The sequence below is a fragment of the Meles meles genome, chromosome 19 (assembly GCF_922984935.1).
Source record: "Meles meles chromosome 19, mMelMel3.1 paternal haplotype, whole genome shotgun sequence".
NCBI classification, from domain to species: domain Eukaryota; kingdom Metazoa; phylum Chordata; class Mammalia; order Carnivora; family Mustelidae; genus Meles; species Meles meles.
Window position 1 is genome coordinate 55,146,907 of NC_060084.1, and position 24,208 is coordinate 55,171,114.

Below are 24,208 nucleotides of genomic sequence, written 5' to 3' on the forward strand. Positions count from 1 at the left end.
TGAGAATGCTGAGAATTAGAATTCTCATATATCCCCGATGGGAGGGTAAAAAGTAGACGGACTGTGGAAAACTGTGTGGCAGGTCCTTATGAACAGAAACACTTACCTACTGAAGGGGAATATTTTATCGCCTGAAAATATGACTCCTTGGCCTGAGCATTATTTTTGGTTGGTTATTTTGAATCAAAGGAAGATAAAGGAAAAGCTCTGAAAGTGTGTGTTTATTTTGCAAGAGACATTTGCTTTTATATGGGAAAGTTTGGTCTATCAGGGGTCTCCCTAGAAAGAGAGAAGGAACCAGTCTCCAGAAACTCTGATGGTGGAGAAGGCAGGGCTCGAACTCTGCTCCCAGCCCCAGCCTTGGTTCCCCTGCTTGGCCTGGTCACCTCCCCAGTTCCCTCCCAGCAGGGTCACCTGTGGAGTTTCAGAGAGGATCTTCTCTGCGGGCCTCCCCCTCAGATTCTGTCAGTTGGTTTGGGCGGAAACAACACTGTTGTGTTAATTAAGGGCTCCGGTGATTTTCAGTCAGGGCAGAGCGGAGCCTGAGGGCTTTCGGTGGTTTTCGGAGATTTCGATGGTTTACTGGGATTTTTCTGAGATTTGGTGGTTTTCTGAGATTTTGGTGGATTTCTGGATTTGCGGCTTTGGTCCTGGAGAGGTAACAGGGTCTCTGCTCCGTGAGTTTGGGACAGTCGGGTCCCTGCAGCCGGCGGTTCCGATGTTGACGCTGAAGTTGTGAGTGGCGGTGGCAGGGGACCCCTCCCTCCCCACATAGCAAGTGAGGAAAATGCAAGGATTTGTGTCCTCACGGGAGCTCACAGTTTCTGAGCAGATCCTGACACAAAGAACTCAGAAGCTGGACCTTTTCTGTATCTCCAAGTCCTACCTGCAGGCAAGCTGTGTGAGGAGAAGGAGCTCTGTTATTTTCTCCTGATGGAGCTCTGATTTGCCACAGATCCCCCATGAGGATGAAATCTAGAGGTGGAGGCAAAGGCAGAAATGGCTGGTTCTCAGGTGAGCCTGGTGTCCCCGCGGAGCCCTGTCCTCTGTTTCTCCACAGACCCTCGCGTTTAGAAGCTGCAGATGCCGATGCCTCGAGTCCGGGTGCTTCTCGCTTCTGCGTTCACTTGTTTTTAAGATGTGGTCAGAAGTGATACTCACTGTTAGGTCTTTAGAATGCTTCTCCATGTCCCAGAGCCTTCTGCCCTGTGTCCCCAACCTGGCTTCAATAGGGCATCAGCCATTGTCACTTAGAATTAAAGTCCCGCGAGGAGTGACAATATTTATTCCGTTAGTGGCAGATCCGGTGGGGAAGGTGTCGAGTCTGAGATTCCCGTGGCTGATGAGGTCTGGTCCTGGGATATCAGGGAGGGAAATCATTTCTCATTCAGCCTCGTCTGGATTCTCGGAAGGAAATGCAGACATAAGCTCGGTGGTTATGAGTACAGAAAAACTTGGGAAATTCTTATTCTAAAAACGGGTGTGTGTGTGTCTCCATCTTTAGCACGTGAAAGAGATATTCTACTTAAAACCCACTAGAGGAGGGTGCTTGGGGGCTCAGTCAACTAAGGTTGGACTGTTGATTGAGCTCAGGTCAGTATCTCTGCGTCCCAGTCTGGTATCCCCGCTTCTGGCTCTGTGCCCAGAGGGGAGTCCGCTTGGCATTCTCTTTTTCCCTCTCCTACCCTTCCCCATCTTCTCTAAAATATAAATAAGTCTTGGGGACCCAGGATGTTTCAGTTGGTTAAGAGTCTGATTTCTGCCTCCAGCTCAGGTTGTGATCCGGGGATTTGGGATTCAGCCCCACATCGGGCTCCCAGGTGGGCAAGGATCCTGATTCAATGTTTCTCTGCTGCTCTGCTTGTTTGTGCTGTCTCTCTCGCTCTCTTTGAAATACAGTCTTTGTAAAAAAAAAAAAATATTTATTTTTAAGAAAAAGAGTGAGCGCACAAGTAGGGTGTGCTATGGAAGAGGCTGAAGCCTCCCTGCTGAGCAAGGACCCCCCCCCCCCATGTTGGAGGTGTTCCCAGGACCTTGTGTCTTGGCCTAAGCAGAAGGCTGAGGTCCACTGACTGAGCCATCCAGGTTCCCCTATAAGTAGAATCTTTAAAGAAGATGAAAATAAAAATAAATCTTAAAAATTAAAAGAAAAGAAAGGCATAAAGTAGGTATTACTGGCACAGGTACACTGTGCTGTCTCAGGGTAGTTTCTCTGTCAGTCGCAGGGGGCCCCAGACTTCGGGCGGTGATTGGCTGGTCACCCTCCCGCAGCGCTGCTGGAATTCCCCTGAGGCAGGACAAAGGCTGCGGAAGTTTCCTGAATACCAAAGAGATGAACAGACAGGAGGGCACGGGAGAGCAAATCTGCAAGGGGCGGGGGGAGGTCTTCAAGGTCTTCAAGGTCTTAAAGGGGGAAAGAAGGTGAGGAATTCTGGGGAACCTGTGGGACTTGTTCCTTTCTGGGCACTGTACCCAGTTGTCAGAAGCCCATTGGTTCCTTAGGGTCTTGGGAATTTTGAGGTGGGTCCCCTGCTGGGCCTGTCTGCACTCAGCCAAGCGGACACTGGGACCCTTCCTCCACTCCTTTGCTCAAGCCTGCTTGCCTAAAAGCAGTCCCTACAGAAGGAAAGTGTTTGATTTGTGTTGTATACCCACTGTATTTGCATAATTAGATTTACATTCTGAATTCCTGCTTTCAGTCCACAGGAAAACAGCGGTGATGGTGTGTCCTTTCTTGTGTATTAGGCACTGATACCAATTTGCTTCCAGTCAGCTGATGTGAACTTCTTTGATTGGCTTGGTGCTGCCTGCCAGATCCTCCCCTGTCATGTTCCTATTTTCCCTCCTGTCATTTGTAAGGAACATGGGATACTGAGGAATATGCAGGAATTATCGCATTTCAGGTGTAAACTTCTTTCTTCTGTGTTTCTCTTGATTGTAGGTCCATTCGTTCTCTTTCTTTCTTTCCTTCCTTCTTTCTTTCTGTCTTTCTTTTACACATTTTCTCAGTTGAGAGAGAGAGAGCACAAGAGTGAGGAAAGGGAAAGAAGGAGAAGCAGATTCCCCACTGAGTGGGGGACCCAACTCAGGGCTCCATCCCAGGAGTCTGGGATCATGACCTGAGCTCAAGGCAGACCCTTAACCAACTGAACTATCTGGGTCCCCCTTTCTTGTAGCTTCTGAGGAGGAGAACAAAGTCAAAAGAGGTGTAGATAACATTAAATGTCCTTCAACTTCCAGTCTGTTGACAAATACCTGAGAAAGGCAGAGTAGGACATTTCTCAGGGAACTCACTGCTGCCTCAAGGTTAATGTTTTGTTGGATGCAAAAAGCAGCCCTAGGTTGAAAATAGCTAGACTTCCAGGACCCTGTAATTCCTCTTTAACAGATGAAAATTGCCTTGGAAACTTCCTTGAACTCTATTCCCCAAATGTAGCTTGGCCACCCTCCTTCAAGCTTGTGGCCCACTGATAGATATCTGGAACTTGTCCTGACTGAAGAGTTAACTAAACAGTGAGTGGCCTCATCAAAACACCAGCTGGGAGGCCCTGAGGGTCCTGGAAACTTGTTTCCAAATTCCTTAGAGCCTCCTGCTGTCCCTCACCCCCTCCCCAGCTGAAAGCATAGAAGCAGTCACTGCTCACAACTTTCCTCTCCCCTTGCGTTAGGACCACAGTGTTTGTACCATGGGTATCTCAACAATTCCTTCATCATTCACTCCAGAACCCCAATATTTCACATCAGAAACATGTCTAGAATTTCTTGACCATTGGTTCCTCTCCCACATCCCAACACTTTACACTGGACAAGGAGGGCTGTCACCTCTGTGTAGCAGATAGAGTTGACTTCTGGGAGTGAAAGGAGTGAAAGTTCTCAGCCAGGCATCCCCCTGCCCCATAGGTTTTCTTTCTTCCCACACACATATCATGGAGATGAAGAGGTCAGGTCTGGTTCTAGGTGGTGACACTAACTTCCTCTTCATCTTAGGGACCATATTAGGGGCATAATTTGTCAGTGGCCACTTGGTGACTGTGTTATTTATTTCAGGGACTGCTGACCTTCAGGGATGTGTCCATAGAATTCTCTGAGGAGGAGTGGGGACGCCTGACCCACACTCAGCGGCAACTGTACAAGGACGTGATGTTAGAGAACTATGGACACCTCCATTTCCTGGGTGAGGAAGACTCCGTCCAGGTTTCCAAAGCCCCACACAGGGTTTTGTTCCTTCCTGTGAAGACTGCCTCTTGGGAGATTTCTCATTGAATGACTGGAGTTCAGATCCAGGCAGAGAGGGAAAAAAGTAGGGGTTTGTGGAAGGAGAGACAAATCTTCATGTTTCCTTTTCAGCCTCAGCTTCTCCTTCCTCAAGGTAACATCATGGCTTGTGAAGATGAGTGGCAGTTCTCAGCATTTTGTGACATAGAAAGGTGCCGCTCACATCTGAGACTGAAACTTCCTCTTCTTATTATCATGTCTTCTACTTGGAAGTGGAGGTCAGGATGTGAACATTGGAAATGCCTCCAGTGTGTTCTAAGTGGACTGTTGGACAACAGCTTTTGGGAAACCATATTCTAGAATTGTCCAACATCATCTCTTCTCTACTGAACACAAGACTCATGGGAAGTTAGAATTGGCAGCAATAGTCATTTTTCTTTTCCCTCATAAACAGGTCTCACTGTGTCAGAGCCAGACCTGATCATGTTTTTGGAGCAAGAGAAGCAGCTCTGGGATGTGAAGAGAAAGGAGACCATAGCCATCCATCCAGGTGGGTGGGAGTGGGTGAGGCAGATGACAGAGGGGACGTCCAAGTCTTAAAGAGGAAAGTAGACCTTAAGCTGTGGTTCGAGTAGCTCTCCTTGAAGGAATGTCATTTGGAGACATGCACAGTTTTATGTCTCTCTCTCTCCCAGAGGGACATCTGCTCTCCAACTAGGCTAAAGTCTTTGTAAATTCTGGTTCATCATGAGAAAAGTAGGTCAGGTCCAATGTATGCACAGTGGGGTTTGGTGCAGAGATTTCCAGAACACTGGAGACAGATTTCTAATGTTCTCTGCTTTGGCCTTCTAATGTTACAGGCTTTAATATTAATCTTAAACAAAACTGATATTTAGTAACTTCATCAGATAACATAGCACCACTCTAAAATAAGAAAATATACTGCTTTATTTCCCTTCAAGTGTTCTTTTTTCTTTTTTTTTTTTTTTTAACATGGAAATTTCCACTCTTTGAGTTCTGTTCCTCAGTGGTCAAATAGTGTAATGTCTCTCTTTGTTTCCTAGAATTCCTACATAACAAATGCTATTGGGGAACTAGCACATTTAGCACTTGGACTTGTAGCCTTTAATATTAAAGTTTCATTTATTATCTTATTTTTTAATAACTGCATCATGATTCTGTCGTCTGTGAACTTCTTGTGACTTTGTCATGTGTGTTTTCACTTTCTGATTAGTTCTGTATGTGATTTAGCTCTATATTTTGTACATCGAATGTCCTAATATAACATACGCGTGTGCTTTTTAAGTAGTGAGTTAGACAGTTAGTAAGATTCCCATATATTTTGTTTAAAATTTTTATTTGTTTGAGAGATAGAGAGAGAAAAAATGAGTAGGGAAAGGGCAAAAGGAGAGGGAGAAGCAAACACCCTGCTGAGCAGGGAGTCCTGGATCCAGAACCCTGAGCTCATGACCTGAACTGAAGGAAGCTGCTTAACTAATTGAACCCCACAGGTACCCTGAGTCCCCATGTTTGGAAAATCATTTTTTTCAGTAATGAGATGTTATTTCTGGGAAATTAATCATGAGCTTTTTCTTCTACTTTCCTCACAATGTATCAGAATTTAACCCCAAATATTAATTTCATATATAGTGTCTCTCAGCATATTTTTCAACTTCTATGGTGTTTATATACTGAGAAATGAAGATGTTGTTTGTTTCCTCTGTCTGACAGATTTATTATAGGGTTACATTCTGTGCAGGAGGGGGAATATATTAATAACATAATACATTTCTTTCAAGCTTTTTAAGTGTTCATAAAATTTTCATTTACAGCTTTTTGTGATTGATTTTAATGAGAATTCTTTGCGATGTTATAGTTCATGAAGACATGCTAATCAAATGCTTGTTTTTCATGGGTACATGGACACAGTTTTAAATTATGGTTATATGGAAGTTTTCCTTTCCTGTCATACATCAGTGTTTTATTTAGAATTTCTTGGGTTGAGTTTTGTCTTACTCTGATTTGGTAATTTCCTAATAATGTGTTTATTCTGTCTGGCTCATTCTACCCTATTCATTAGGTGTGTATTCAGTGTTATCTGTGTGTGTTGTTATAGGAAGGGAATTTTCAGCTCAGTATATTTCAAGACCATCGAAGTATGCCTCAAAAAGAATGGCCTTCATGCTTTTTGCTGGTAAATTTTGTGTGTCTTTCTCTTGTGTTTGTATGTCACACATACATACTGTGTGACCCCTACTTTTTGTCTCCTTGTTGAGTGGTCAGTGAATGTTGTACTATGTCTAGATGAGTTGTCATCCACATAGAATTCATTTCACCATATTTGTGGGTGAATTTTTATTCTCTCTGCATGAGAGAAAGACTTTATTGAATTCAAAGTAATTTTCAAACTTTTGACACTCCTGTATCATGTTTTGGTGTGAAATATGAAAGATATATTTTATCTGTAATTGTAAGATGAATACCCATGATATGCCTTGGTACCTTCCTCATTGCCTTTTGTGTCTTCTGGGAGTATTTTCCTTGCAGTTACCTTAGAGATTCCTTAAAACAACATTGTTGTAAAACAGCTTAAAACTCAGTGTCAGTTACATAGAGAATTCTTCTTCCTGTCTATTCCTGCACCCCCCAACTTTCATACTACGAATTATTTTATGTTGTGTTCTTTATGACCTACATTTGTGATTTTAATACTTCTAAAAAAAAAAAAAAACCAAAGCTCTGTAGCAGAAATAAATGTGACTGGTATCTTATTGCTGCACAGCAGATTTGTGTAAGTCTACATATTTATGATCAGCAGAGAGCTTTGTGTTCTTGTGTGGTTGCAGGTTCTGGGTAGAATCCTTTTATTTCATCTAGAGAGTATTCTTTAATGGTTCTTGTAGGACAGGTCTATTGGTAAACATAGAGGGGTCTTTACTTGGGAATGTCTTCATTTCTGTGTCTGTGGAAAAGAATTTTGCCCGGTAAAGTATTCTTGGTTGTATTTTTTGATCTTTCAGTAGCGGAGTACATTATGCCAGCCCCATTCTTGTTGGGACTGCTGGGATCCCACTACTGCTCTTCTAGGAGCTCTCGCACAAGGTGAAGTGCATTTGCCATGCTGTTTCAAAAGTCTCTTTTCATCTGTGGTGTGTGATGGGTTAATTACATCATGTCATCAGGCATCTCATTCTTTGTATGTGGTCTGCTGTATATACCATAGTTTTATAAGGAAGTAATTTGAGGGGCGCCTGGGTGGCTCAGTGGGTTAAAGCCTCTGCTTTCGGCTCAGGTCATGGTCCCAGGACCCTGGGATCAATGCCCACATCGGGCTCTCTGCTAAGCAGAGAGCCTGCCTCCCTCCTCTCTCTCTCTCTGTCTACTTGTGAGCTCTCTCTGTCAAATAAATAAATAAAATCTTCTTTAAAAGTTCTAAAAAAAGGAAGTAATTTGAGGAAATAAAGTATTAAGGCAGTCATAGTGCAAAGTCATTTACTGTGGTGCACTGGATTTAACAAGATAAACTTGTCTGTGTATGTGGACCATTACTGATGAACAGCACGTTATTCAGTGGTTAACTGTATTTGTTAGTAGACCTGAAAGGATTCAGGGGCAGATGGATCTCTAGAGAGGAACAGTTATTTTCAGTGTGATTTGTTTTTTCTTATGACTCTATTTTGTACATGTAGATGGGTGTCCAAAGAAAGCCAGAGTACCAGAAGTTTCATCAGATAAACCAGCCTTTTATCTTTTGTTTATACTGTTTTGGTATCAGGGTACTGCTGCCCTCACAGAATGGTTTTGAGTGTATTTCTCGATTTCAGTATGTATAAATTTCTTTTTTATTGCTAAGATGTTGGTAAGGATTGTCATGGATGTTTTTTGTAAATGTTAATTTCTTTTTGTTGTACTGAACCATGACTCACCGTCTAATGCCCAGGGTTTCTACCTAACAAGTGCTAATTGAACAAAGTCGCTAAAAAATATAATGATATGGCCTAGTCAGAGAATTCTCAGGGACTCTCAATAAAATTTTACCCTGTATGTTTCTCCAGTTATTCTGTGAGTGTATAGAACACAAGCAGAGTTTTAGGGTTTTGATATGCACAAAATGCAATGTGTCATACTAAGCTAAAGACAGATTTTGGAGTCAGAGAACTAAGAGGAAGCACGTGTACATACATATGTGTGGGTACCTGTATCTTCAGAAGGAAAAGGAATCTTGTGTGTGTATGTGTGTCCCAACACTAATGTGACCACAAGCACAGATGATTTCTAAGAGGGACTTCTTTTTTTTAATATTTTATTTATTTATTTATTTGACAGAGATCATTAGTAGGCAGAGAGGCAGGGGGAGAGAGAGAGGAGGAGGAAGCAGGCACCCTGCTGAGCAGAGTGCCTGATGCAGGGCCTGATCCCAGGACCCTGAGATCATGACTTGAGCTGAAGGGAGAGGCTTAACCCACTGAGCCCCCCAGATGCCCCTGAGAGGGACTTCTGTGGGGATAACTTAGATTGACCTATGACTTAGTTCCTGCAGATGTTGTGCAGATTGGCCTGGGTCAGAATCACTAGGAGCACTTACAAGTCTTGGATCCTTATGGCTAACCTTACACTACCAGGTCAGTAGCTCTGGGGTGCAGCTCTCCACCTTTCCTTTCTTACCTAGTCTCAGGTGGCTGTCCGGGGACTAGACCTTGAGAACCTGTATCTGGGGCCACATTCATAGTTGGGTTCTTCAGGGAAGGTAGTAGCCTGTGGGTAGTGTAGTGAGATACTCAGGTGTGTAGTCTTGGGTCTCCTGGTGTGAATGTGGACTCCTGTGTGTTGGGCCTTTCCTGTATTGTTCCTTGGATGCCTGACCTTTATGTCTACTTCTGAGTAGTCAACCTGGAAACCACTCAGGCTATATATGTGTGGTGTGGGCTGGAATGTTGACGTTGAAGTGTCCGTTCATGGAAGCTGTTCTGTGTGAGGACAGCTGTGTGAACCACTGAGTGTCAAGGAGGAAAGAGAATCCAAACCCAGGTCACCTTCTAGAAGGGCCTCTTTCTCCTTTGTCCCGTGTGCCTCATGTTCCTATGTAGGGCAGCGAGATTCAAACCCTGACTCTACCAATAGTGAGAGGCTCACTAAACCTTCCTTTATCTACATCATTTCTTTCAAAATAAATAAATGAAAAAACAAATCATTTCTTTCAGTACAAGGAGAAGAGTATTAGCTCTAACCCATAGAATCCAGAGCATTGAATACATAAAGAGCAGATTCAGTAACCGTGGGACATAGTGTATGCAGTATGCAGAGGAACATGTCAGGTGCTAGGGAATATTTGGATTTTATTTTTAATGATAAAAAGTAACCCACAAATCATGTTTCATACTGAATCCTCTCTGAATGTGAATATTGAACCTTGTAGAAAGAAATAGCCTGTGTCCATCTGAAACTTGGAGGTATCTGTCTGATGCCAATTTTCATTGGAATCCTGTGGAATTGTGGTTTTATTCTCAGTCATCTGAATGTAGCCAGTTGTTTGGCATTCCTTCTAGAGGTATCCCATGGACCTCAGCAGCTTCTGCTGTAAAACATGTGCAATCATTTTGAATATACACTTATTCTCTATGAGCACAGAGGGCTAGACATCTGTCCATGGACAACTGTGGACTCCTGAGTGCCTTCCAAACCCATGCTGGCAACTCCGTGATCAGCCGGGGCCAGAGGTGATGCTGAACATGTGGCAGGACTGAAGCTCCATTCTCTGTTGCTGGGCAGGACCATAGGCTGGGCTCAGAGGCTGCCCGGGTTCACTGAGGAGGCTCCCTGCTCATGCAGAGCAAAAGGTTATGCTCAATGCTTGGTCTGTGCTTCTGACTTGGTTTTCTCCCCAGAGGCCTGTAAGAGAGGCTCTGAGGTCGTCTAGGTCTCTGTTCAGGCTTCTAGTGGGGCAGGTTTGGAGGCTAGGATCAGCCATGGGAAGTGGCTTAGAACGTGCATAGCTACCCAGACAGAGAACATAGACTGTTCTAGTTCAAAGCATTGGGTGGACACCCAAATCAGTCACAGCTGCTGACAAATCTCCTTAGCCAGGTAGGTTCATCTCCTCTCTGCAAGTGGGCAGATTCCCATCTCTGATTCGTTGTCACTACAAGTTGGAGCGCTGTCTGGTCTGGCAGCTCTAAGATCTGAACACTGGTTGCTGTAAGCCCTGCCCACCTTCTCCGTGTCTATAGGGTCCCCAGTGGTCCAACAGCGAAGATGCCCCCAGGGATCCCCCTGAGGTGAGCTCTCGCTGGGCCACCCAGAGAGTGGTTTGCCATTTGGGGAATGCTGGATGTCCACTCTGGGCTGTCATTTTCTTTGTGGAGCCATTGTAGTTCCTTCTGGTCCCTCTTAGTGGCATACTGTGCTGGCCTGGGGAAGGCACACTGGGATCCACATGAAATTGCTCCTGTTACCCTTCTAGAGGTGTCCTTCTTGGTTTCTGGGGTCCTGGGGTGCATCGGCCTCACCCTTTCGTATTGAGAATCACGCACTGGTGTCTCATGTGAACAGTTGCTCATTGAGCAAAGGTGGAACTACTTTTTCACTGTCTTCATGAGGTCCTCCCTCTGTGAGGAACAGTTTTCTCTCTCCTGGGCTAAAAACAGTTGTTTCCCTGTATACATGTATTTGTGGGTATGTATTTTTTTATATGTGTGTATGAATTTGCATATATACATGCTTGATATCCAAGAGGTAGTTTGTTTAAATCATGAATTTTTGATATTGAAACATACCCCTAACAGTGACAAACGTCTTTCATGTTAACGATTATTCTGTGAGATGTGTTTGTTACCATGCTGCTTATTTGATTGCTTATCACTACATGGGTTGTTTCTTCTTCCGTTTCTTTAAATTTGATCACCCCATTTTTTATTTATAGATAAAGGAAAAATTTCAGTTTCTGAGTTGTCCCCATAGTATCAGCTTATGTGATTTTCATGTTTGATTCCTGGTTCATACATAATCATACCATGTCCTTTTATCTGCTTTGTTTTATCTGCTGGTGGTGTTTCTCTCTATTACTACAGAGCTGGGCATTAACTGTTTTCCAATCTCTTCTTCAAAGTGTCTGGTGAGTTCTTGTCCTCATTTTTTTCTGTTATGCCTTTTTCTTCAGTCTTTGTAGTTCTCCATATATCCCGAGAATGAGTCTTTGTATCCTGTCTAACTCTATTTCTATCTCTCGAGCCTGTGATACAGAGATGTTTTGAATTCTTTTTGTAATCTCTTTCTTCATTTCACCATTCATGGTTGGTGTGTTGTTGTTGTTGTTTTCTTCTTCTTAGCAATTTTTTCTTGTACCATACTCCAGAGATCGAATCCTTATGTTTTTCAGTCAGAAATGTATTATAAACTAATGTGCTCTGTGATTTCCTTAGTGTCTGAGGTTTCCTAACTTTTTTCCCCCTACATGGCTAACAAAATGAAATGTCCTCTGAAAAAGTTGAACCATGTTTTCTTTTGTTTAAAAAATATTTTATTTATTTATTTGACAGAGATCACATATAGGCAGAGAGGCAGGCAGAGAGAGAAGGGGAAGCAGGCTCCGCGGTGAGCAGAGAGCCCAATGCAGGGCTTGATCCCAGGACCCTGAGATCATGAGCTGAACTGAAAAAAGAGGCTTTAACCCACTGAGCTACCCAGGTGTATCTGAACTATGTTTTCTTTTCATTTCCTTACACAGATCAGTTTTTCTACAGACATTATTTATTTATTAGTGAGAGACAGAGAATGAACACAAGGTCGGGGGAGGGCCAAGGCAGAGTGACAAGCAGACTCCCCACTGAGCAGGGAGCCCCAGGCAGGGCTCTATACCAGGACCCTGCATCAGGATCCAGTGTTTAGGCAGAAGCTTAACTGACTGAGCCACCCAGGCTTCCCTGCACAAGTCATGTCTTGATATGGATTCACAGGGCCAAGATCTTAGATGCTGACTTCTCCATTGATTTATCTCTCTGTCTTCCTCCTCTAGTGGTGTTTAGCAGTCTCCCAGGACCACACACCCAATGTCAGTTGTGGTGTCATAGATCTTCCATGGGCCTCTGTGCTCAGATGAATGATTATTCCTCTATTCCCACAGCAGACATGCCTCTCGGAGCTGGGCAAATGCCATAATCTTTGTGTTGCAGGCTGTCCCTGCAATCGTGGCAACCTGATAGATGTACCATTGTCTCTCTTTACTTCACTGCAGGTACGATAAGTTCTACAGCTTTTATTGCCAAACAGGGGAGCATAGGCGACTCATTGGCCATTGTCTGTAATGGAGTCCCACCCACACTGACAGCTTTTGGGTGAAAGATTGCTGCCATGACGTTGGATGCACACTTCTTTGTTAGGTTGACAGAGTGGCCAGGAATGTGTCTTTGGTGGTACCATGTGCATCTTGGGTATCTTCCAGAGCTTTGCCATTGGCCCTATGGCCGATGGTTGGAAAATCTTAAAGTCAAACCTTCCAGGTACATTGACTTTGTGATCTACCCTGTGTGTAACTGTATATCACTCCCAGATGAGCAGCAAAAGATCATGAAGGAAAATGTACTGGTTACTGTTGTGGATATCTGCACCGAATCCCACATGTGCCTTATATAGATTATCACTATTCCTTGAAGTCATGTGGTGACCTCATGATCTGCACAGGTGTTTCCTTGATTGATGTTTTAGTTATAATTGTCATTCCACTCATATTTGGTAGTATAGTGACAGCATCTTGATCGTGGGTAGCAGACAGATGAGTTTATTGTATTGGAAAACAGATGTCTCTTTTCATGGCCGAAGATCGGGCATATACGCTAGATGTTCCTTGAAGATACTGGGCTCTCCTATGCTCAGAGCCTCCAACACAAACCCACCGCATGTGCAGCATCTCCCAGTACCAGTTGAGGGTGGGCAGCTGGCCAGTGCAGTTACTGTGATGAAGATGTTTTATGATATTTGCTGTGTCATGAGCCATAAGACACTTGGACTTAGACCTAGGAACCTCCTGTCTTCTGCCAGTATTGGAAAATTGTTACAGACCAACAGGGTACAGTATAGAATATGTGTCATCTTGGAAGTTTTATATTTATTGAGATTATCCGTGGACTTTATTCGAAGCGAAATAGATAGTCATAGGTCTGTTTCTTGTTTGTTCATTTGCATTGTTGTTTTGATTATACACATAAGTGAATATGTATGGTATTTATCTTTGAATCTCTGACTTAGTTCTCATCGCATAATTACTTCTGGGTCAAACCTCATTATCACAAATGCAGGACACAATGAAAAAAGTGTAAAGAGACACACAAATACAATGAATAGCCTGATCATTACCAGTGTGGAATGGAGAAGGATGATGGGCATCATGAGGAAGTGGAAATGGGAAGTAGAGGCTTCCATGGGGTGAAAAGAATACAGGGAACTCCTCCAATGGTATTTTCATAGCATATTATGGTGCCAGATAGTAGTTACTTGTGGTGAGCATAGTAGAACCTAAAGAGTTGTCAAATTCCCATGTTCTACACCTGAATTAATGGAACATTGTCCATTTTACATTAATAGAAATGAAATCATGATGGATACTGAGAAGCATATACCTGTGTAGATTAAACTAGTGTCTTAAGAAGTTACAGGTAGGGTGCCTGGGTGGCTGACTGGGTTAAGCCTCTGCCTTCGGCTCAGGTCATGATCTCAGGGTCCTGGGATTGAGCCCCACATTGGGCTCTCTGCTCAGCGGGGAGCCTGCTTCCCCCTCCCTCTGCCTCTCTGCCTACTTGTGATCTCTGTGTGTGTGTGTGTGTGTGTGTGTGTGAAATAAATAAATTTTAAAATCTTAAAAAAAAAGACTTGCAGGTAAAGAAAACTAACCCCACTCTTCTAAAGAAGCTACTCTTTAAGTATTCATATTAGGATAAAGTCCTAGGAAAGCAAATTGATCTGTATCACAGTAGAGATAACGTTTCCTTAATATAGAAGGGAGGGGACAAAGAACGAGAAGCATGTGCCCAGCAGTGTGAAGAAGTGAACTGGAAGACCAAGAAGAGCCTATGGTCCTCATAGGCTGAGCAGCCACGGGGGTAACTGAAAGAACAGTCATTTCTTTGAGAGTTTTTCTTTTCTTTTAACTTGGTTTTGTTTTGTTTTGTTTTTTTTCAGTGTTTTGAGATTCATTGTTTATGCACCACACCCAGTGCTCCATGAAATATGTGTCCTCCTTAATACCCACCACCAGGCTCCCCCAAACCCCCACCTCACTCCCCTTCAAAACCCTCAGCTTGTTTCTCAGAGTCTGCCAGCTCTCATGGTTCATCTCCCACTCCAATTCCCCCCAACTCACTTCTCCTCTCCATCTGCCAATGTCCTCCATGTTATTCCTTATGCCCCACAAGAAAGAGAAACCATATGATACTTGACTCTCTCTGCTTGACTTACTTCATTCAGCATAATCCCCTCCAGTCCTGTCCATGTTGATAAAAGTTGGGTTTTCATTCTTTCTGATGGAGGCATAATATTCCATTGTATATATGGACCATATCATCTTTTTTTTTTAAAAATTAACATATAATGTGTTATTAGTCCCAGGGGTACAGGTCTGTGAATCATCAGGCTTACATACTTCATAGTACTTCTGTGAGAGCTTCTTAAGTCCATTTCCTTGAGTGTGGTTTCTCTCGTCTCTCACCATTTAAGAGTGTGTAGTAATGGCCACAGGTTTCAGGATGACTTTTCTGTGTATGTGGATTCTTTGGAGAAGACCAGAAAGTGTAACCAACTTTTATAACTGTGCTCATTTTCACCAAAGTCAGTTTTATTTAAAGATTTTATTCATTTATTAGACACAGAGAGAGAGAGAGATCACAAGTAGACAGAGAGGGGGAAGCAGGTCCCCCGCTGAGCAGAGAGCCGATGGGGGACTTGATCCCAGGACGCTGAGATCATGACCTGAGCTGAAGGCAGAGGCTTAACCCACTGAGCCACTAAGGCACCCCAACAAAGTCAGTTTTGAGGAGGAAGCCTAGGTGGAAAGAAGTGATCCTGTAGCCTGAAGCCATGGGTAGTAGCAAAAATGCAGGGGAAACTTGAAATTGATAAAGGCCACGGATTCAGTGGGGTCCAAGTTACAAAATCCAGTGTTGCAGCCAGAAGCAGTTTGCACCTGCATTTCTTGTGAAGGAGGGAGCTATTTCCATGAATACAGTGGCGTGGTAAATTGAAGAAGGAAAAATAAGAGGAGATCCAGAGAACAGTGACCAGTCATTTGTAGGGGTAGGGGTTGGCTTGAATGAAGAGTGAAGGGAAAGGAAGGACTCCATGCTCACCTCTATGCCCTTCCCGCTTTTTAGGAACCTTTGAATCTCTTCATTATAATTCAGTCCTGGAATTGTGAGTGGAGCATACATTGTCGATGTAGGACATCAGTGGCACATTTGTGAAAAGTAGAAACTCAGACCCCACGCAAACATCTAAATCAGAGTATGAATTTTAACAGGATCTTCAGTTCATTGACATACACATTAACATTGGAGAAGTGCACATCTGGCTCAGCCAGACTCTTCCATTATTTTACTCCTGACGTCATGTCTATAGGACATTAGTTTGATAACTGCCTTGTTGTATGCCGTAAATCAGGATATATGCTCTTCACTTCCCAGATTATTTTGGGTATGGGTTATCCCATAACGTCACATAATGTTAGGATGGATTTTGATCTTTGTGCAAAAATGGCATTGGAGTTTTGGTAGAGATTGCATTTTCTGTAGGTCACTTCAAGATTTATTGTGTTTCAGTTATTCCAGTGAAAGAAAATGGATGTGTTTCCTAGTTATTCATTCTCTGAATCCAGCACAGTATATTGCACTTTTCATCGTTTCTGGTTTGACCTCTACCGTTATGTTAAATTGGAAGCATTTTGGATGGCCAGGGGGTTTGCTCTAAATATATGAAGTCTCTGTTTGGGAATTGTTCTTTGTTGCGTAGAAACAAAACTAATTTTTATGTGTTGGTTTGTGTACCAGCTTTATAAAATCCATACAAGTTTTAACAGGATTAAAACAATAAAGATTCACAGGAGAAGCAATGGCAGTGGAGTAGGAGGGTCCTAGACTCATGTGTCCTGTCACAAGCACCACTAGGTAACTGTCAGGTCTTCCTAAATGCCCCAGACATTGGGCTAAAGAGTGACAGGACAAATTCTCCAAGTAAGAGGACAGAAGAGGCCACGTGGAAGATGGCAGATAGTGTGGAGACATGGTTTAGGGAGGAGAGGAGTATAGCATTGTGGAGGGCAGGGAGCCCCGGTTGTGCAGTAGGTGTCATGACAGAGGAGCACTCAGGGGGATGCCTCAGGAGGTTTCCCCAAAGCCATTGGCTTGGAGAGGGAGAAGGGCTGAATTTCATGAGTTCTTGGAACCAGCATATCTTAAAGCCTGGAGGTTTAATGGTCAGCAGGTTTGGATGGGATAGAACCAGGAGGGCACTGAGGTGCTCCTGGAGAGAAGGCTGGCAAACAACCTGGGGGCACACAGCATGAAACAGTCATCTGAAGAACACCTGGGGTGCACAGTGAGGAGAGTATTCAGTAGTCTAGGAGCACATTCCTGAGAGGAAACATTCAGTGACACGTGGCTCCCAGAAAATGGGAGCCCTCTCCTGTCCTGTAGCATAAAGATCGAGCCCCACTCAGTGAGGACACTGGCTGTCTGCCTTGCTTGCACTGCCCCACCCCCTGTGATCTGAGGGGACTGCCCTTCTCAGTGAGGCTTTACTCAGGCTCAGCAAGATCAGCCCCTGCCCACATCACGTCTCCTGAGCAGAGATTCTGCAGGGCCGCAGTTCTGGTGGAGTTCTGGTGGAGTTCTGCTTTTACAAGCAGAACAGAGCTCACCTAGTTCAAACTGGCCACATTCAGGCCAGGGACCAAACACTGCCCGTAGCAGGCAAGGAGAACCCCTGCAGAACACTTGTCTGAAGGATACAACAGGACACGTCACTGACTTTTCTAATGGACAGAGAACAGTAGAGAGTTGGACAAATGCCATGATGAAAGAATTTATCCCAAAGAAAACCAGCAGAAAAGACCAAGGCCAGAGATCCATTGGAAACAGTAGTAAGCAGCTTGATGGAGAATTTAAGGTCGCAATCATAAGGATCCTCAAGGAGTTGAGAAAACAGTAGTGAGAACTTTACCACAGAGATAAGAGTTAAAAATAATTGGGTGTTTGGTGGCTCACTTGGGTAAGTACTGATTCTTGATTTCAGATCTTGATCTCAGGGTCCTGGGATGCAGGCTCAAGTCACACTGTGTATTCAGTGTGATGCCTGCATGTGATTCCCTCTCTCTGTAGCTCACACCTGAAATCTTGTGATCCCCCCCTCAAATATATGTCTTTTAAAAAATCAAACATAGATGAACAATGCAGTAAGTGAGATTAGAAACAGGTTTGATGTAGAGGGCAGGCTGGAAGAAGCAGGAGAATGACTTTGTCATATAAAAGACAAAATTAAGTAATACTGAATCTGAACGAGAGGGACAAGAATCATGCAACACAGGATTGCAATTAGGGAATTCATTGACCCCATCAGTTGTAGTAAAATTCCTAGGTCTTGGGCTTTTCTGTCTGTGCTGCTAGAGTATTGATTCCAAATTTGATCTTCATCCTTCTTATTGATCTCAGGAGATGTCCCATTTCTTTGGTTCATGGTTAGGAAATCAGTCTTAATAACTTGTCCAATTTTAGGAATTCCCTGTTTTGTTTTGTTTTGTTTTTGTTTTTGTTTCATAAATTTCCCTAGTTGGGGGCGCAGGGTAGCTCAGTGGGTTAAAGCCTCTGCCTTCAGCTCAGGTCATGATGCCAGGGTCCTGGAATCAAGCCCTGCATCAGGCTCTCTGCTCAGTGGGGACCCTGCTTCTCCCTTTCTCTCTGCCTGCCTCTCTGCCTACTTGTGATCTCTGTCTGTCAAATAAATAAATTAAATCTTAAAAAAAAAAACAAATTTCCATATTTGTTATTATGTAGTGGTTTGTGGAGTTAACACATGCCAGTTTTGTTTTATTGATTGAAATGGGCATTACTTTCTGTGTTCCGTTAATGCAAATCTTCTACTTCATTTATTTCAGACTTTTCTTTATTTCATTCCTCTACTAAGTTTCATCCTAGTCTCTCCCTTTTTTAGTTTTTCTGGTGGAAATTAAGTTGTTTATTCCAATATTTTTCTTAACTCTGTATTGTATAACATGAAAAACTTGGGAAATGGGAAGTCTAGTAGGAAAAAACTGGCAGAAATAAACAATACAAACAATGACCAAAACAGTCAAAAAATTAAAATGATGATCTTTAGGGATTTCAGTAATCATGTCCCATGTGAACAATGAGTTTTACTGTTTCTTTTTCAGTTTAGATTCTTTTACTCTATTTTCGGTTGCATAATTGTTCTGACTAGAGTGTCCAGTACTATGCTCAAAGGCAGTGGTGGGGTCACTTCATTACCTGCTGATCATAGAGGAGAAGCTTACAGACTGTCCCTACTGAATAGGTTTCAGCTTTTCATGCATTTGTGGCATTTATTAGGTTGGGGTTTCCTTCTGTCTCTCCTTTGAGTATTTTTATCATGACATGCTGTCCGGTATGACCATATTTGTATTCTGTCTCCCTTAATATGATCATGTCATTTTTGCCCTGCATCCTGTTACTGTGGAGTCTAGAATTTATGGCTTTCTGTATGTTGGAGTGCCCTTAATTCCAGGTCCGGTTCCCACTTGATCATCTGTAAAAAGGGAAAATGTGCTTTTGATTCAGTATCCTCTATTTTATTGTGGACTTTGAGTGAATATGCATCGCAGGTAGAGTTTTGCGAACTTCGTTATTTGTAGTGTTTTCATCTGGCTTGCATGAGCTGGGAATGCTTGTGCCACAGACAGAATGTTCTGCTGGTTTCCCTGATCATCACTCCTTGGAAATGTTTGAGGAGATTTGCAATCCTTTCTTCTTCAGTGTCTGTTTGAATATCCAGTGAACTCATCTGGCACAGTTTGTTTGTTTGTTTGTTTGTTTGTTTGTTTGTTTTAATATTTTATTTATTTGACAGAGAGAAATCACAACTAGGCAGAGAGGCAGGCAGAGAGAGAGGAGGAAGCAGGCTCCCTGCGGAGCAGAGAGCCCAATGTGGGGCTCAATCCCAGGACCCTGGGATCATGACCTGAGCCGAAGGCAGAGACTTTAACCCACTGAGCCACCCAGGTGCCCCTGGCACACAGTTTTTGCTTGTTGGGTTTTTTAAATTTATTCCCCTTTCATTTGGCTTCATGTTTGCAGATAAGCTGAGAATTTTTTTTCTACTGTTTTTTCTACTGTTTCTGACTGATGGAGTCTAAATTGGTTATACCTTTTTTGAAATGCATACTTGTCTTTTCTTAACAATTTGTGGGCACTGATGATCCATTGTTGTCTCTTATAATTACTTTTATTCCTACAGTCAGTTACACTCTGTCTGCTTTCACTTCTTCACCTGTCATTTTAGTTGGTCTTTTTTGTGTTACTCTTTATTTAATTCATGGGCTGTCAGTGTTGTTGATCTTTTCTGCCAAACAACTCTTCCTGTGCTTGATATGTTCCTATTTTTACTGTACCGTATTTGGTTCAGTTCAGTTTTCTGTTTCTATATCCTCTATTCTTCTGCTAATTTTAAGCTCGTGTGACCCTTTTCCTGATTGTTAGAGATACAGGAAAGTGATTTGTGCTACACCATGACCATACCGCAGAATTCTCTATTAGGATATGTGCTCAGAACATTGTGTGCCGTTGTATGTCCATGGAGAAATGAAGTCCTGGTGACTTCTTCTCAGCCATCTTTCTGACATTGTCTGATTGATTTGATGCTGCTATATTAGAAGTCATCAGTATATTCTTCTGAATGTAGTAAGTACAATGGTTTTATTTTATTTGGTATCTTTCAGCTCTATCTTCACATGACACCCAGAGTTTCCTGCTAAAGTGGAGCATAGAAGATTCTTTGCAGAACAGATCAATGCACAGATACAAACATAGTGCTGTTGAGATTTTACACTTATGCACAGACTGGGACAATGATGGGGAGAGTGTAAAGCATCAGAGAAATTCTGGGCGATACACCCAAACCAAGGCAATTGCCCTTAATGAGAATCTCATTTACCCAAAAGGTGAAGGATATAAACCACTGTGGAAAACCTTCCTTTTTAAGTCAGCTGTTTCTGTAGAGCAGTGTGTTTCTGTCAGCACAAGCTCCAATCAGATATTCAAACATAGCTATTTGTGGAAAGACCATTTGGAACATCTGGAAAGTAACCTAGTCCATGCTGAGAATAATGATTTGAGCCATTTAGAAGATAGGACTGGCCTGACCTTAAATCAGAGATTCAGAAATGAAGAACAAAGTGCTCAATGGGATCCATTCGAGAGGGGCTTCATTGAGGAGTCGACCCTCCAGAAAGACCAGAGGCTTTTCACTGGAGACAGAATTGATCAATGCACTGAATCTCAGAAAACATTGAACCAGGGCTCCAGTGTTCACCAGTGTATCATGGCTAGGTTTGCAGAGAACCATCATGAATGTGATAAGTGTGGGGAAGGCTTTAATCCAAGCTCCAACCTCAGTATACTCCCTTCAGGAGACAGTCCTCATAAATATAATGAATGTGGGAAAGCTCGTAACCAGTCCTCCAGTGTTGGTGATCATCAGAGAATTCATGAGGGAAAAAGCCCATTCAGATGTAATAAACCAGGGACCACGTTTAGTCAGTCATCAAGCCTAAACATCAATGAGATAATCCCTCAGGGAGAGGAAACTTACATCTTTAAGGAATGTGGTAAATCCTTTGACTGCCACTCAACATTATCTCAACATCAGCGAATGCATACTGGAGAAAAAGTATACAAATGTGAAGAAGGTGGTCAAACCTTTAAGGACTGTTCATCAATAAATGGTCATTTGCAGATCTATTCTGGAGAGAAACCTTACAAATGTCAAGAATGTGGCAAGGCTTTTAATGATCACTCAAGTCTTAATAGAGATAAACAAATTCATATTGCAGGGAAAAATTACAACTGTAATGAATGTGCCGAAGCCTTTAAATCATGCTCAGAACTTACTCATCATCACAAAATTCATTGTGGAAAAAAACCTTACCAGTGTCAAGAATGTGGCAAGGCCTTTAAACACCCTTCACACCTTACTCAACATCACAGAATTCGTACTGGAGAGAAACCTTACCAATGTCCAGAATGTGGGAAGGCCTTTAATATGCATTCTCACCTCACTGGACATTGCAAAATTCATAGTATATCACAGAAACCCTATAAATACCAAGAATGTGGCAAGGCCTTTTATGACAGGCCAGCCCTTACTCAACATCACAGAATTCATACTGGAGAGAAACCATACCAATGTCAAGAATGTGGCAAGGCCTTTAACCACAGCTCAATCCTTACTCGACATCACAGAATTCATAGTGGAGAGAAACCTTACAAATGTCATGAATGTGGCAAGGTCTTTATCTGGAGGTCAAGTTTTATTGAGCATTACAGAATTCATAGTGGAGAAAAATCTTTCCAATGTCAAGAATGTGGCAAGACCTTTAACTGTCTTTCACACCTTACTCGACATCATAGAATTCATACTGGAGAGAAACCTTACCAATGTCAAGAATGTGGCAAGGCCTTTATCCACAGCTCAACCCTTACACGGCATCACAGAATTCATACTGGAGAGAAACCTTACCAATGTCCAGAATGTGGCAAGGCCTTTAACTGCCTTTCACTCCTTACTCGGCATCATAGAATTCATACTGGAGAGAAACCTTACCAATGTCAGGAATGTGGCAAGGCCTTTATCCACAGCTCAGCCCTTACACGACATCACAGAATTCATACTGGAGAGAAACCTTACCAATGTCAAGAATGTGGCAAGGCCTTTAACTGCCTTTCACACCTTACTCGGCATCATAGAATTCATACTGGAGAGAAACCTTACCAATGTCAGGAATGTGGCAAGGCCTTTAACGTGCACTCACACCTCAGTCAACATAGCAAAACCCATACCAGATGGAAACACTATAAATACCAAGAATGTGGCAAGGCCGTTAACTGGTGCTCAAGGCTTACTCCAAATCAGGGAATTCATAATGTAAAGAAATCTTACCAATGTCAAGAGTGTGGCAAGGCCTTTAACCACAGCTCAGACCTTACTCGACATCACAGAATTCATACTGGAGAGAAACCTTACCAATGTCAAGAATGTGGCAAGGCCTTTAGCCACAGCTCAGCCCTTACACGACATCACAGAATTCATACTGGAGAGAAACCTTACCAATGTCAAGAATGTGGCAAGGCCTTTAACTGCCTTTCACACCTTACTCGGCATCATAGAATTCATACTGGAGAGAAACCTTACCAATGTCAGGAATGTGGCAAGGCCTTTAACGTGCACTCACACCTCAGTCAACATAGCAAAACCCATACCAGATGGAAACACTATAAATACCAAGAATGTGGCAAGGCCATTAACTGGTGCTCAAGGCTTACTCCAAATCAGGGAATTCATGATGTAAAGAAATCTTACCAATGTCAAGAGTGTGGCAAGGCCTTTAACCACAGCTCAGACCTTATTCGACATCACAGAATTCATACTGGAGAGAAACCTTACCAATGTCAACAATGTGGCAAGGCCTTTAGCCACAGCTCAGACCTTACTCGACATCACAGAATTCATACTGGAGAGAAACCTTACCAATGTCAGGAATGTGGCAAGGCCTTTAACGTGCACTCACACCTCAGTCAACATAGCAAAACCCATACCAGATGGAAACACTATAAATACCAAGAATGTGGCAAGGCCGTTAACTGGTGCTCAAGGCTTACTCCAAATCAGGGAATTCATAATGTAAAGAAATCTTACCAATGTCAAGAGTGTGGCAAGGCCTTTAACCACAGCTCAGACCTTACTCGACATCACAGAATTCATACTGGAGAGAAACCTTACCAATGTCAACAATGTGGCAAGGCCTTTAGCCACAGCTCAGACCTTACTCGACATCACAGAATTCATACTGGAGAGAAACCTTACCAGTGTCAAGAATGTGGCAAGGCCTTTATCCACAGCTCAACCCTTACACGACATCACAGAATTCATACTGGAGAGAAACCTTACCAATGTCATGAATGTGGCAAGAGCTTTAACTGGAGCTCAGGCCTTATTCGACATCACAGAACTCATACTGGAGAGAAACCTTACCAATGTCAGGAATGTGGCAAGAGCTTTAACTGGAGCTCAGGCCTTATTCGACATCACAGAACTCATACTGGAGAGAAACCTTAACAAGTCATGAATGTGGCAAGGCCTTTAAGGACAGCTTAGCCCTGACTCAGCATCACAGGATTCATCCTGGAGAGAAACCTTACCAACATCAAGAATGGTGTTAGGCCTTTACAGGCACTCAGTCCTCATTAAACATCATAATATCCATACTAGATAGAAGGCTTACCAGTGTACAGAATGTAATAAGAGGGGTGCCTGTGTGGCTCAGAAGGTTAGGCTGCTCACTTAGGCTCAGGTTATGATCCCAGGGTCCCGGGATTGAGCTCTGCATCGGGCCCCCTGCTCAGCGGGCAGCGGGCTTCTCCCTCTCACCCTGCCTGATTCTCCTCACTACTTGTGCTCTCTCTCCATCTTTCTGTCAAATAAATAAATTAAATCATGAAGAAAGAAGGAAAAAAATAATGTGAGAAAAATCGGTTAAGGAGTGCTTACCCATTCATGCCTATGAGAGAATTTACATTGGATGATAACTTCACAAATAAAACCAGTGTGGCAAGGCCTTTGTCCAGAATGCACGGCTTCTAAACAGAGAATTCATACTGGAAAGACACAAGATGAGTAACATGGCCAAACCTCTGGTAGGCACAGAACCCTTACTGCACATCACCAAATTCACCCTGCAGAGAAAATT

At 43.0% G+C, this 24,208-nt stretch overlaps 2 protein-coding genes across 2 annotated transcripts in view; both read left to right on the plus strand.

Moving 5' to 3' along the window:
• The window catches only part of LOC123931367 (putative protein ZNF720), an 867,309-nt gene that overhangs the window by 447,097 nt on the left and 396,004 nt on the right, over window positions 1-24,208 (plus strand). The gene's annotated exons all lie outside the window — the stretch shown is intronic.
• Window positions 1,000-24,139, plus strand: LOC123930594 (zinc finger protein 420-like). The gene is made up of 7 exons (XM_045986798.1): window positions 1,000-1,014; window positions 4,048-4,174; window positions 4,670-4,769; window positions 21,543-21,750; window positions 21,835-23,068; window positions 23,153-23,566; window positions 24,042-24,139. Exons 1-7 carry the CDS (start codon window positions 1,000-1,002, stop codon window positions 24,137-24,139), a joined length of 2,196 nt encoding a protein of 731 aa, XP_045842754.1.